A 15,371-nucleotide genomic window follows, 5' to 3' on the forward strand; every position below is an offset into this window, starting at 1 on the left:
GAGACCAGCTGTGCATGTTTCAAGCAACATTCTTTTAAATCCCAGTTAGGCAACACGCAGACTGGAAACAGCCATTTTTGGAGAGCAAATAATGAGAAAAATGGGACCTCTTTTGTTCTGCTTTATTGAAACCAGGCGTCCTCAAGTCAGAGGCATTTAAACCATTTATTAGCGTTAATCATTGTAGGTTAAATAAAACACGGAAGGTACATCTTAGGGCAAAAATATTATTAGGTATGATACAATTAATATGTAAAACGGAAGGTAAAGTATTAACAGATTGCAGCATCCCATATATGAAGCAAGTGGGTCCAGCCCAATCGAAGCCCTTACATAAACAAAACAGAGGAAGAGTACTTGGAAATTGATTTTAAACTGTCAATTTACCACTGACTCTGGCTTAAATAGTTAAGGGTAGAGTAGTAAACTACATCATCACTGCACTGAAAAGGTCTGAGTGTAGAGGCAATGCTCTCGTTATGATCTAATAATGCACGCCATCATGTGCCATGAAAAATTACTGAGGAGACAAGGGGCAATAGGTAACCTTCCTAGTAATTAATATATAGCCATGGTATGTTTTAGCACTTCAGATAGACCTGCTGTACCATGACTAAAAATAATCAGCTTTTTTTTTTTAGCGTAACTTTAACATTTCCAAGTGCCAAATCTTGAATAATAACGACCTTTTCTATATTTCTCAGCTGCAAGACCAACTTTTTCACAATATGCCATTTTCATGCATAAAAACGGCACATCAACGATTGTACCTATGCGTATCTTCACACTCTTGCTACCCTCGGCCTGCAGCTTTAACTTCATAAAGGCAAAATGACCATAAACAAAAAATGTACTTACAGAATACAATGTTCAGTATACGAGACTCAGCCATAGTGAAAAAATACACTACTTGTCAGCGTAACAATAAAAAACTGTACTTACATACACACTCATATGCAGAGTGTACATGAAAACAAGTTCCTTCATCATCTTCTACTATTATTGTTTTCAAACAAGCTCACGACAAGCCGGAAAAGCGAGTCACCTGCAGTTGGAGAGTCACAGCTGTGAGTCACAGTGCAAACAGACTCCATCAAACACACCTGGCACCACAGTGCACCCTGATCCTGCTGCCAGCTCGCATGAGACAAACAGTCTCCGACAGAGCCAGCACCGGCTGGCCGATGAAGAACTGCACACTGTTCTTATCGCTGCCAGGAGAGCCGAGCAGTGACAGAGTTCAGTGCTCCTGTACAGTCACGTAGCTTTCAACCGGCCATTAACCAGTAGGTAGTTACGATCGCTGCTGAAAGTTTTGACTCGGAGATTGTTTGCTTGTCTGTCGTTTCTCTGGCTGTTTATGAGGGTGGCGGTACTTACTTTCCAAACAACAAAGGCAACAAAAGAAAGCAAAAATTTTACATGCGAAGATCACTTTTTCTTAAGCCAACCATTCACCCACAAGTATGGAAGAGTGTGGAAGAGGAAGGCTAAAGCTACACTTCAGCTTTGACAAACAGCAGATAACTGACATCATCACTGAAGTTTGGCCCTATCTTAAAAGTAAACACAAGCTACTACACAGCACCGTGCCTTGCTGTTTTTACACGAGACTCCAGAGTACTCTGCTGAAGCTCACCGTAACCCAAGAGGCACTCAAGGCCAGGTTGGATGGGCCCTGGGCAGCTGAGCTGGTGGGTGGCAGCCCTGTTCATGGCAGGAGGGGGGGGCTGGGTGGGCTTTGAGGTCCCTTCCAACCCAAACCATTCTGTGACTCCAAGATTCTACAAACTTATTCGAGTGAGAAAAAGAAGAACAAGGTGATTGAAATTTGGCCCACCTAATGCAAAAATAGCTTTGAGCCTACTTTGCTAGTATTTGAATTCTAAAATCTGCCATAAATCCATTGTAATGATTTCCAATTTTACACTCTTTAAAGGCGTAACTCAAAAACCTGTTCTGAATCACAAGCAGCTCAGTGGCAGCTGTGAGAACTGGTTGGTCAAGACAATATCTATCCCATTCAGATCCTCATAAAAGGCCAGTTGTATCAGAAATTAGGAGTATACAGTACTTGCAGAACTGTCTTACAAAGCCTTCAGCTATCTCAAGTAAGGCTTAATGAGATTTGAGACATCACATTATGAAGACAGATACCATACAGATCTATGAAAACTTAAAAATCAGTTATGCATAACTACTACACATTGAGCTAAATTTTGTGTTAAAACATGTGGGTTCCACCTCACCTTGTTTTCTTGATACCAAGTCTAGCCTTTCACAGATGAGCCACAGATCCCATCAATAGCATTAATCTGTATTAGCGATCAGTTCCTATTAGTTTAGGACACAGTTAACTCCCCTGCCCTACTGTAGTTGCCTGGGTTCCCCAAGCAGACACACTGGGATGGGATGTAAGGAAACACTCTATTTTGCTTTATTACATCCCAGCCTTTAAGCCCAAATCATTTTTGAATGGAACTGTGGTTCTTGCAACAGCCTTGTGGAGATGTCTTGGATGGTCCCTAAAGGAGCCTTACAAACTATAGACTGTGATGACCGCTGAATTCTCATGTGAACAACGATGGATTATCAATAGAACAGTTGCTGCAATTAAGTAGTAGGCATGATCAGCACAGGTGACAAAACTGAAAGGTCACCCTAACTATCCTTTCTATTGGGAGCTCTTGTGTTTGTGCTTACAAATTTCCAGGTGTGAGCGCTTTCAAAAGAATCCAAAATCAGAGAGGATAGTAGGTGAAAAACCAGCGTAGTTCGGGATCTTAGATAAGATGAGGTGGGAAACATCTCAGCTGATCTTAATTATTTAAGCCCTTCAAAGAAAAGGAAATAATCCCATTCAGTAGACTCGGCTCTGGTTCAACCACTAATAATTAGTACTATTTTATCAAAGCAACCACACAGCCTAGCAAGAAAGTCTGGGTTTATGCACAAACACTGAAGCCCAGCTCTAGCCTGCCTATTTATGGTTTATAGAAGAAGGTTACTTTCCTCTTTTATTTTTCATAAGGCCCCCAGAAAAGGTATGATGAGGTCTATTTTCCCAATAAGAGAACAAATCAATGTTGGACTATGAGGTGAATTCACCCTTGTTTAGATTTCCAACTGAACCGATGAAAAAGCAAAATCAGTCACATATATTCATAAGAGATGGAAGTGAAGAACACAATTTTACATTATTTCTAGTTCATAGCCATCTCTGGGATTTATTTTTCTAGCATGTGCTGCAAATAAGCTTCAAAGGCATCATGCAGTAGTTCCTCATATTGCATCCCCATGTTGCTGAAGAGACTATTCCACAAAGGAAGAGAATTGCACTTGTAAGGAAACACTCTATGCTGCTTTATCAGGTTCCAGTCTTTAAGCCCAAACCATTTTTGCACAGAACTGTTGTTCTCCAACAGCCTTGCAGGGATGTCTTGGAGCGAGCCAGGAAAGGAGTCCTGGCCCACAGGGGCAGGGTGGCACTCTTTTAGAAACAGAACTGGGACTGTTAAGCTGAGAAATCTTAGCCTGGGACTCAGACAGGGCAGAAACTTGGTAAGCAATAGAGATTAAGCTGGTATTCGTGTTTTTAACAATTTCAGCAATTAATGAAGCGTATGCCTTGAAAATCATTTCAAGCAAAGTGCAGCTGCTGCTACTTCAGTTCTTTCCAGAGCAGTGAGGTCCAACAGCCTCCTTCGTGACAATTCCTTCTTTCACATGCACAGCTCCTCTTGACACAGATGTTGACTTGCAGCCTGAACAAACTGCACTTGCTCATCCTTCAGATCCATTCTTCTAGTCAGCAAATTCAGTTCAATTCTTGCTGGTATTTACTGAAAGCATAAGATGAAGCTACAGATCTAGAAAAATACAGAAGCAGAGTCCAGCTAACAAGGCAGAGAAACTGAGCCAAAATTCAGGTTTTATGGGTTTTCGCACCCTCACACAGTGCGAAACAGAAAACTCTAAAAACATGCCACGTCCACTTTGTAATGTAAAAAGATTTTTTCGGTAGCAAATCTAGAATTTATATAAAAGGTTCTTTTTATTTAAAAAGGACAGTCATCAGCTGAAACAGAGCATCAGAATACTTGGACACTAATTTCGACAAGATATTAGGAAGGATTTTCCAAGTAGGTTTTACAAAATCCATCTGAAGTAAAGCTTTCTGCTTCTGGTCCTTGTGTTATTACTCACGGGAAGTATTGAAATTACTGCTTTCAAGATAAGGAGCCACGTCACTGAGATCATGAAGTCCTTTCTCCATGAAAGAGTAAATGGAGCTGTTTTTCAAGTAAATCTCAAAAGATCAAGTTGGGTCAGCAGCACCGCCTACCCGTCTGTGAAGTCTGCCTTCCAAGTTTGATTGCTCCATTGTTACCATTTTCATGAGGATCTAAAGGTGGAATTTGCTGACCTGAAATACATGAGGAGACAGTTAATTCGATTTTCCTGATGCAGTAACCACACGGGCAGATAACAGTTATGGTGATTTAGCTTGCGTAACAATTACGTCTGTAAAATTAAACAGAAAAGCAGCATCTTCTCTGTACCTTAAATCTTTCTCCCTTGCACCCTGCTTATGAAAGAGCAGTGTTTTCACACACTTATATATGTAAGATATGTCTATCAAGCAAGTACTAAGGACACTGAAATTGTTATACATGTATTTCAAAAGCAGATATCTTACTGAGAGCTGAAACACTAAGATGCGGAAAATTCTCGGCTTTCTCCTAGTTGCACTTAAATGCAAATGGTGCCAGTTTAGGAATGTCAGGATTTCATTAAATTTACATGGCATTCAGTCGTTGTACGCCAGAATTTCACAAAGTGCTGTAATTACACGCATGCTGCCTGCACTTGGAAAAGAAAAACAAATCTGTTCTTTCCACTGCATTTTTCCATCCTTTGAGGGCTACCTATGTCTCCACAGTTGACAGCACTCGTTAATTAACAGCATCCCTCCCCAGCTCTCCTGGCTTCTTCATTTTATGGGATGATTATTTTAAGCACTTGAAAGACTGTCAGCCAGAGCTCTCTCCCTGGGGAAGAAAGCGCTGCTTCTCACCTCTCCCTTTTGTGCCTCTTCACTACTGCTCCATCCTTGGTCTTATTGACTTAACTGCTGACGGACAACATAACATGTGCTCAATAATCAGAATTATATGAGGGAAAACAAGATCCTCCCAGGTCCAGTCCATGCTTAGTCTCTCATCAGGCCTGGCTTTTCAATTCCTCTTACTGAATGATCTATTTTTTTCAGTATCTTAGAGAGCTTGCAGTCATGGTAACTTACTTTCTCACTGCACTGTGGACCTGCTGGATTTTTTTTCCCCTGAAGCTGAGTCTACTTTCTATGAATAACTCCTGTTTTTACTATTACCTGTATTAAATAACAAGTCAAAGTGTTTAACACTTGCTAAATGCCACTTTCAGTGGCAATGATCATAATTCAGGTCAGTCTCAATCAGTTCAGATTTCCCCATCCTCTCCCATATTCATGGACAGTTGTCTCCTTCCGATTGCTCTATGAATTACGTTTTTCTGCTGAAATTTGGGTCCTGCAAAAAACCCGAGAGTGGTGGCACTGAATTAAAAGCAAGCCCCAACAAAATCAAACAGCAAGGTTTCATTTGTAAGACTTGTCCATAAATAACCTTTGGTCAAATCCACCAAATTTTCACTTATCTTATTCTATCATTTCTGAACAGGTACATTATACCTCAAAAGTGCGACTCTTTGAAGCAGATAATCTTGGATGTCCATACAACTGAATGAAAGGGCAAACATTTGCCATAGTAATAAGCAAAAGTACTGCATTTGGGCCCAAACAGAGAGAAACAGGAATCTTGAGGGCTTAAGCATGTCTAAGCACTGACATTACTGTGCTGCACTTGCACTTTATTCTAGTCACTAACATAGCAGCTTTACACCCTGCTTACAAACATAAAGTCTCATCAGAATACAAGTGCCCTTCTAAAGTAAAATAAAGCAGAATATGTGGTCAGAGACATTACGTGCATCAATTCTATCAGTTCTGTTTGAGACAGTCTGCTCATTCTTAAAAAACTCTAAAATATGGGGAATGTGTCATCTGTAAGACGTTTTCCACAGAGGTAATGCTATCACTTTAGAAATGCACTTACCATTTTTAAAGTGGTTTGACCTCAGTACCAGCAAAAATAAAACGTTGACCATTTGTCCCTGAGCACAATGTAGCTAAAATAGTTAGGATCTATGGACATTATTCCCATATCAAACCATTAAGCAAATAGTGCCTAAATGTGTTCTTCTAATGGCAAATTTTGAAGAGGAAAGTTGGCACAGGCTAACTAGTTTAACTTTTATTTTAAAAGCTCACATTAAACCTCTATTTGTTTCTCATTCAACATTCCACAGTTCTTATGAGTTCTGAGTCTCTCCAGTAACACTCTGATGTGTATGTATGCAAAGGATGAGGTAAGCTTATCTTTGGAGCAAAAACATTGCAGGTTTCAAGGTTGGAGAGCACTCTGTCCAGTTCAGAACAGGACACCATACAGGTAGTTAAGAATCAACTCAGTTCAATTCATTTCTCAAAATAATAAAGAAAAACCAAAGCAAAGACAACTACAAAGAGAAGAATCTGTAGACACAGTATTTGCTGACTCATTATTCCACCTTTGATCTTTAGTACTGTTTGTCATTAACCAGTCATGTTTTCTGTTGTTCAGTTAATGCCCCATGAATTCAACACAAGAAAATACAGCTTTAAACAGCTTAAGTCTACATAAGTTTGAGACTTTTTCTTTAATGGGTGAGGTTTTTTTCTCACAATTTCTCCTGTCATCAGATTTAAGTCGTTGAATGAAACCATTTTAACCCTAGTAACAGGATTTATCCCTGCTGAGTGATCTTGTACCATCTGATGTGCAGCCAATCAGCCAATGGGTAACTACTGGAACATAAAACTCACATAACTCTCACTACAGAGCAATGGATCTAGGTAGTAACAGCTGTCTCACAACCACGTTGCAACAGAGAAAGGTTCAAGCACCAACAGCACACCAAGGATTAGCAGAGAAATGCTAAGCCTTCACCTGTGTCTGGTGCTTGTGAAACATCTCAATCTCTGTTGCTAAAAGGACTGTGATCATCTTAACTTGGAATTCAGCTATTGACAAATATAGCGTCTATAGTGCTGACATCAATGCAATCCAGCTGGCACTGAGTCAGAACCAAAAGAGGTCATAAAATGAATTAATTTGAGAAAGTGTACACTCATTTGAGAAGTATTTTTCACTGTCATACGTGGCCTCTGTTCCAGAGGAATAAAAGGTACTCACACATGAGATAACCTATAGTTATTTTTTTCAGGCAGTTGACATCAGGTAGGAGCAGCAGTGCCCCAATGCGCAGCCCAACAATTCTCCTGCTTAAAAAATAAGTAGATGAAGACAATTCCTCTTCTGATCAAAGACTGCTCTGTTAATATGGAGTTGGCTCAAAAATACCACAGGAGACAGAAGAGTTCTGTTGCTTAACTTAAATTAGACTACAAATAGAATACATTTTCTACATTTTTACAGAGCAGGATAGAGACAGTCACCTTGCCATCTGACAAAAGAATACTGAGAATGTGCTTTATCATTCCGGACAAAATGGTTCACCACATAGAGAAAAACTGATGTGCATACATTAATCCAAGAACTCCAGAGCTGAACTGGTGACATGCAAAATTTAAGGTTATCTTACTAAATTATGCTGTTAGAGAAGGTATAAAGCTCCACATGGCTCCTATTGCTGACACTTCCATAGAGCAAAGTCTATGGATGCTGATTTCAAGTTAGATTTTTGCACCTGCATTAGTCATCTAATTATATATTCTGAATTGATTTCACTAATGTTTAGAGCATGTTTCATATATTATTTTATGCAACAAAACTGTAAACGTTCACCTCTATGCATCTGTGCCATGGTGCTGGGCTCCTCCATGAGCTCATTCCAGTAAGCATATAATGGGGCGTAAAACAAACATCACAAGAGACTGCTCAAAGGTAGGATTACAGAAACATCAAAAACAAAGAAACATCTGAAGTGAACCTTGCAGGTTAACAGGTGGGAAGCATTAAACCCATCACATCTCCCACTCTCCAGCACACTTGAAGCAGCCCAGAATGAAGGTCAGGGTCTTCTTGATGCCTGGCTGAGTTCCAGCTCCTGCTATTAAATCTGAGATTTGTAATGCTAAGAGCTTAATTGGCACTCTGGGAATTGTGGTTTGGAGAGAGCCAGAGGCAAAGGGATTGAGAAATGAGAGGGGAGGGAGGGACAAGAGGTAAACAAAATAGGAAGGGAGAAAAAGAAAACTGGAGCAGGAAGCATGAGAGACAAGAGGGACTGGGTGACAGCTCTGCAAACAGAACTGAAGAGAGGCAGACGGGGATTGCTCTGTTGCAGCTGGAAGCCTGATACATCATCACAGCAACAAAATCTGCTCCCTTTGTTCCTTTTTGAACGCAATGCTCCAGTTGTAAGTGTTGGACAGACTATCATTTAGTGTGCGCAGCAAAAAGGGAAGTGGATGCCATCAGCCCTACCTAGCACAGGCAGGTGTTGAATTTCAAGTCTAAAAGCAACGCAGTATCATTACCTGATAAAACTACCATTCTGCTAAGGGTAAAGGCAAGACATCATCTTTCCCAACCAGGGCTTCCTGTTCATTTCTCCCATCTATTCTCTTTCTAGAAATTGGATACAGCTTACAGAGGAAGGGGAAATTTTCACTGGGATGTGAAATCCATCTTGCTCGCCAAGAAAGCAACAGCCACAGCTTTCTGACAACATGTTGCTGAGAAGAGATGGACTGCATCAAGCAGCAGCACAGCAGTTAGGCAATGGCCAGAATCCCTTTCTAAAAATGCTAGCTGTATCACATTTTGTGCATCATTTTGAACTGCAAAGTGTTGCTTTCTGTAACCCACATTACGAAGCACAGCCATTAGAGAAGGCATTACAGGATGAAGCAGGCACATCTTACCCAACATGTTGAGCATTTGCATGTATGACCTTTTGTGAACTTGTGGGACTTAGGACAGTCACACTCCTTATGTCCCCAAACCCTTTCATCCTCTGAAGCCAGTTCCACAGGTACTTTAGAATTTCCTTATATCTCCAAAGTGGGTTATAAAGTCTGGCTCAGCAGTCAGTCTCTTTTCCTCTCCATACCTCCAGTGAAGCAAATTCCCCCAGTTGACAGCTGACTGCTGTTTACTTCATGTACTAAATTTTCACGCAAGGTAACACATTTACGATAAAAGGATATTGCATAATTAAACAGTTACATTGCAATTATTTTAGTACTTCTAGCATTTCCAACAACAAAAATCCTCTAAGCAAAAGCACACAATTGCAACATCGAAGTTTTTGCCAGGTGAACAGCAGTACAGTCGCACTTTGCTCACATAATCAAAACACACAGAAAAACAACAGATTTTAAAAGCATCCAAGTAAATAACAGAATGCCTAATGGCTTTGATTACACAGAGCTCCCATCTTGATATGAGCTAATTAACACTGAGCTGTTCTGGTTCACGTAGAAGAGTTCTCCTACTGTTAGAGGAAAACCATGACCTCACAAATTTAGAGTAGTCCAAAGGTGAGAAAATTTTGCTTCACTAATTAAAAATTGGAAAGCAAGATGAGAAATGATCCTTGAAAACAGCAAGCATAAAGCGTAAAGGCTACAATTTCAAATGTAGGTAAGTTAGGGCAATGCTTTTCCATCCTATTCAAAACATTAACAACCCCCACTTCAAACAAAAATATTCAGATATGAGGTTGGGCTCATAGCAAATCACAGGCCAGAAGTGGTACATGAATTGCCTTGTAGTGTCAGTGGACTTGATCTGCTTAAGATGCCTGTTACAGACCTCCCTAAAGTAGCTCACAGATCTCTGCAAATCAGCAGACAACTGGACAAAAGCCACACCAAGCTCTAAAATTGTCCACCTGCAAACCCACTCATGGTGAAGCCATTTGAGTCCAGGGCAAACATCAATTGCCTGCTGGAGGGGATCCACACTGTCCCACAGAGACATTTCACACACTCCTCTGCAGTTTGTTGAATAGGTAACTGGATAAACTGAAAGCCAAAACAAAAAACTTCCAGGATTTAATCTCCCAGTACTTCTAGGAAATGAATATTTGAGTTACCTGCTGCTGGCAAGGCATCTGAAAGTCAATAGCTTAATGTATTTGTAACTGAGCATTTACCACATGAAAGCTTGTATGTGGAGACAGAAACTCCCGCTCTAATTAGTGAGCCTAGTTTAGGGAGAGCTTTCTTACACAGACTGGTAAAACACCAGCCAGCCTCATTCTCTTGTAGTAGCATCAGTAAGGCCAAATGCTGTAACAGCTCTTCACAAGCTCTCTGCAGAGTGACCCTGATTATCATTCCTCAACACCTTACTTGCACTTCACAGAAGATGGAGAAATGCTTCAACCTCCCTCTGATAGGGCAGCAGCCCTCAGTATTTGTCAATACTTTGATTTTTGACTGATGTGAAATTTGACTTCAAGAAACAACGTGCACTCAGCATTTATTTGCTGTCTAAACTCATGTTTATTACATATTTTATTCGGTAGGCATCCTCCAGCAGCCTATTGCCCCGTACCTGCTTACCTTTGGCCCTGTGGAGGCAGAGGGCTGTTAACCCAGGAGGCACGGCCTCAGCTCTGCCACATATGGGGGTTGGCTTTGTGCAATCCTCTGCTTCTTATCTGGGGCAGCTCCATGCTCAGATAACAGGCAATATGCACACACCAAAGAGAAACAGCTGGGTGTGTACAAGGCTTGAATAATGTAACTGAGGCTTATTTTATTTGTTAAATGAGCGGGTGTCTGAGAATTATGAGGGCGTGATTGCTACTAAATTACAGTACACCCGGGGAAGCTTGTTTAGTCATTTAAAACCAGATACATAAGCTGCCTTCACAGGCACAATCAGCGGTCAAAGTATTAAAACTCCATAAACAGAAGGGACAACACAGACCTAGAATGACTCAGTGAACTTTCACAGCTTTACCAATACTTTAAAATGCATTCCTGGCAGTTTTGCCATCGCTGGAGTCTGTGCCAGTGACAAGCTCACAGAAGTTGCTGGGACTACAATTCTCCTAAGGCTGGGAACAAAAAATACCTATTAATTGCTTGCATAGACACTTACATATTAAAAAAAAGGTAACAAAACCAACAGAACTACAGGAATGCATGGAAAAGAAACCCACTGTATCTCAAGCCTTTTTGATGTCAAAACCTTTCAAAAAGATATTTGAAAAAATTCAGTCCAAGCAGGAAACATACATACGGCTGTAGTAATGACATTCTTTTCTTGTTTACAGAGAAATAAGCAGCCAGGTGATGTTTTACAACCACAGCAAGCCTCCAGCCAAGGTGCTGCTAAATGTGAGTCAAGTTAAGTTGCCTGGCTTGCATTGGAAAACAGAGGTACAACACACAGCCTGAAGCTGCACTCTGTTATGCAGTTCAGTGTTTTCCAACCTTAATGATTCTATTATGTAATTTTTACCTGTTATACTATTTTGCCCCATTCACAGTATTTTCCCTAGAAAAGAGACAGTTGTCAGCCACTCCAGGAAGGAGAAATGATTAGAACATCACGGAATCACAGAACTGTAGGGGTTGGAAGGGATCTCTAAAGACAGAGTCCAACCCCCCAAATCCTTGGAAAATAAAAGCAGAAGCAAGCAGGAGGTAACTTCTTAGATAAAACATTGAACTGTAGTCCATTCTCTGCAACTGTTTCAAGAAGATTTTTTAAATGGAGGAGCTCTCCACACACAATGGAATCTCCTCTTAAATCTAGGCTGCAAAACAAGCAATACGTAAAGAGAGTCTACCTACAGAAGCCACTGTGAGTACTGCTGCCTCTTTGCCAAGAGGCTGGGGAGCTGCATCTCGACCTTCCGCAGAAAGACAATGATAAAGGCACAAGCTCCCAGGTAATGTGAAAACAGAGCCAAAGTACAACCTATGTGACACTACATGAATAAGACTGTCAGCAGGGTTGGAGATGTGGCCACTAGGAGACTTTATGTACAGGAAACATGAATTCTGATGTGCAATTTTTGGGCCAAAGTGAGATTTTTTTTGGAAGTTGCAGACTGCTCCCAGGTCAGAAAGTTATCCATACCCTTTTCCCAGTCTTTATTATAGTAAGTCATTCTCTCACTATTTGAGTACTTTTCACACAGTTTTCACCGCATTTCTGTAAACACATACTACTAAATCTTCTTTTCTTTCCTTTGAGCACTTGATAAGGTCATGAGTACATTCACTGAGACCTAATATTTCTATATATAGAAATAATTGCCTGTGGTATTAAATGCACTTGCCTGCTTATCTAGTTCATACTAAATTCAATTTAGCTGATTTTCCTCATCTAATATATCCATTATTCGGGGCAGCACACACTGCCAGATGCAGCGCTGCCTATCAAAGACAGAAACTAATTAGCTAATTATGTGGCAAGGATGAGTTACTCCACTAGAACATTCACAACCATCAGACACAGGCAATCGAGTAGACTATCTCAAGGAAGAACTGCTTCCTCCAGACAGCCATGTTACACATTCATACTTTTTAGAAGGAGGTAAGACAAAGGTAGTGTACTCTAGGAATATCAGTTTCCATTAACTGTTTCAAATACAACCCACACAAGCAAAGCAATACTCAAGCAGGCTGTGTCTCTGGCAAAGCACAGTAGATAACGCAAGCTGATTATGACTGAGGGGAGCATTAGATGTCATCTATCTTGACTACAGTAGGTCTGTCAACATTTTATCCTACAGCATGCTGATACACCCAGGTTGGGATGTTACAGCCCAGACAGGCAGACTAGCTGCATGAAAAGTCATCAGATTTGAAGGTTGCTATTTAACAGCATCTATCTACCTGCAAGCCAGTTTCAAGTGGAGTAATTCAGGTGTCTAGTATAACATTGTACTAGCAGCCTGAAGGGGAAAAAATATGCATGCACTTCAAGACTGGAAATGATACCAAGCTCAGAAGTGCAGTCAATACACTTAAGGGCAGGGCTGCTGTTCAGAAGGTGTTAGGCTGGAGGGAGGAGTGGGCTAACAGGAGTAGCCTTATGTTATCCAGAAATGAGAAATACCAAGTCCTGCAAGTGGGGAGGAAGAGTCCCTGGCTGAAAGGCAGGTTAGGGACTGTCTGCCCAGGGTAATGTTCTTCCAAAAACGACCTGAAGGCAGGTAGTATGCTGAACACAAGCCAGCACTGCACCCTAGCAGCAAAAATGGCCAATAGCACCCCAAGCAATACCAACAACAGTCAATAGATCACATCAAGCAGTTAACTCCTTCTGGATGCTGTAATGCCTGTTAAGTAACACATTCTGTTTGGAGCACCATGATACAAGAAAAATGTTGACAGATTGGTGTGGCAGCAGCCATGAATTGAACCAGGGAAGGTTCTGACTTGATATGTATTGAGAAGGGAGAAGGTGGCATGCCACTGGAAGACTACTGAAGTACTCAAGCTGCCTGGAGAGGCTTTGGAACCTCTATTCTTGGGCCCAGCTGAGAAAAGATCCTAGCAATCTGGTACTGAATTCATTAGCAGGCCTGCTCTGAGCAGGACAATGGACTGAAGGTCTTCCAAGGTCCCTTCCAACCCACGAGGTCCTGCGATTCTCCCCCAGTTCCATCCAGAGATCAAAAGTTGAATACCTAGAACAACTTAACAAGACATTTTTCTGATCCTTGTGAGAAATGTCAGCCTCATCTTGTTTAAAAGATCCAGAGAGAAAAATACCATTTTTAAATGGATTCCACTGCAATGACTACTTTCTACTTATCGTTGCCTTCCAGGCACACATTTTAACGCTTAAGCTTTTATCAACATGATGTTAAGATCAACAGTATCTTCTCTGCAGCAGACTTGGTCTGAAACAGAAGATATGACCCCAGTTCAGGATTTAGACACAGACTTAAAAAGGAAGAGGCTTACCCTGTATCTACTATATGTACTATATTTTGCTCTAAAATACTCAAAGTTACTCTTCGTTTATATCTGTATAAACAGCAGTCACACTACTGGCCCAGTGCACTTCTTGATGTCCATGGTAAATCTTTCAGAACCAAAACAGACGACTATTTTCAGAAGCCCTTTAAACAGTTACTACTACAAATAAATTAATATTTACATCTCCTTTGCATGTTAATTTACTTACTTATTCCTTGAAAGAGTTCTTCAATGTTAACAGCATTCTTTGCACTGGTTTCAACAACAATTGCACCTATAGATTCTGCATATTCTTTGGCATCCTTCATAGGTACCTCTCTAAAAAAAAAAAAAAAAAAAGACAAAAGCAATTTATCAAAAAAAATTAAGAAAAAAAAAATATTAGCTTCCAAGTTGTATTTGCTCAAATGTTTACCTCAGAATGAATAAAACGTGTCAATAAACAGTGGTTTCTGCTTTCACCTTGGCCCACATTGGTAACAACTAAATAAATCAAGATAGCTAGATCCAAGGTATGAAAGGGCTTTACGGACTTTACAAAACAATTTGCATCAAAGAGCCCTGGTTGTTTTTTTTCCTGAGCGTGTCAAGTAGTAATCTTAGGAAGGTAATCAGCTCCTTGTTCAAATTTTTGTTAATTAACCATTTTGATCATGTACTTCAATTCCTTTCAAGAACTCATAGCAGTGAGTTCTCACAAACAAGATTATCACATCAGTAGTGTGGATTAAAAGTGCATCAGATATCTCCGGGCACAGTTATTTCCCCATCATCTTCCAAAATAGCTTCACTTTCATGCTCTTTTTAATTTCTCAAACATATTTGACATGATTATGATTCACATCTCAGGTTGTCACAGATGCCTGCCTACCTAACATTTCCTTACAGAAACACACTTAAAAAGTGTTACAGCTGAATGCTGTCAGTCCACTACTATCCATACGTTAAATAAGTTTGAAGGTTCCTGTAGTGAAGCAGTGAAATCTCAAAACACGCCCTAGTCAGAAAAGCATTACAATGTTCTTTTTCCCTGCCAAGGAAGTGTCATCTTGTTCTTGTTTTGTCAGTTAATCCAACTTAAAACATCAGAATTCCACTGATGACTGACTTGCAGATTTGCTGATCTACTGTTGAATTCATGCCTGAAAAAAAAAGTGGGTTAACTTGAATAGCAATCACACTTGTTTGTCCTTTAAACTTGACCTTGATAAGTACTGAACACTAGAGAAAGACCTGCAACTCTGATGACCCAAGCAGCCAGCAGCACTGCCCTCACCAAGCACTCAGACAACATATTGTATGGCTGCTGTGA

General features: G+C 40.5%; 1 protein-coding gene across 2 annotated transcripts in view; it reads right to left on the reverse strand.

Annotated features, from left to right (window-relative positions):
• Window positions 1–1,725: 1,725 nt before the first annotated feature.
• The window catches only part of RAB31 (RAB31, member RAS oncogene family), a 57,771-nt gene continuing 44,125 nt past the window's right edge, over window positions 1,726–15,371 (reverse strand). The window contains exons 6-7 of one of the 2 annotated variants that reach the window (XM_042869798.1): window positions 14,268–14,377; window positions 1,726–4,426 (exon numbers count right to left, since the gene is read on the reverse strand). In XM_042869798.1, coding sequence (XP_042725732.1) covers window positions 4,329–4,426; window positions 14,268–14,377 — 208 coding nt within the window. In that variant the 3' untranslated portion in view covers window positions 1,726–4,328. Of the gene's footprint in view, window positions 4,427–13,829; window positions 13,981–14,267; window positions 14,378–15,371 lie in introns of those variants that run through there. The other variant, XM_042869799.1, reaches the window with a different exon arrangement.

Source organism: Lagopus leucura, unplaced genomic scaffold (assembly GCF_019238085.1).
Source record: "Lagopus leucura isolate 7727_CA_CO unplaced genomic scaffold, USGS_WTPT01 Super-Scaffold_100002, whole genome shotgun sequence".
Classification (NCBI taxonomy): Eukaryota; Metazoa; Chordata; class Aves; order Galliformes; family Phasianidae; genus Lagopus; species Lagopus leucura.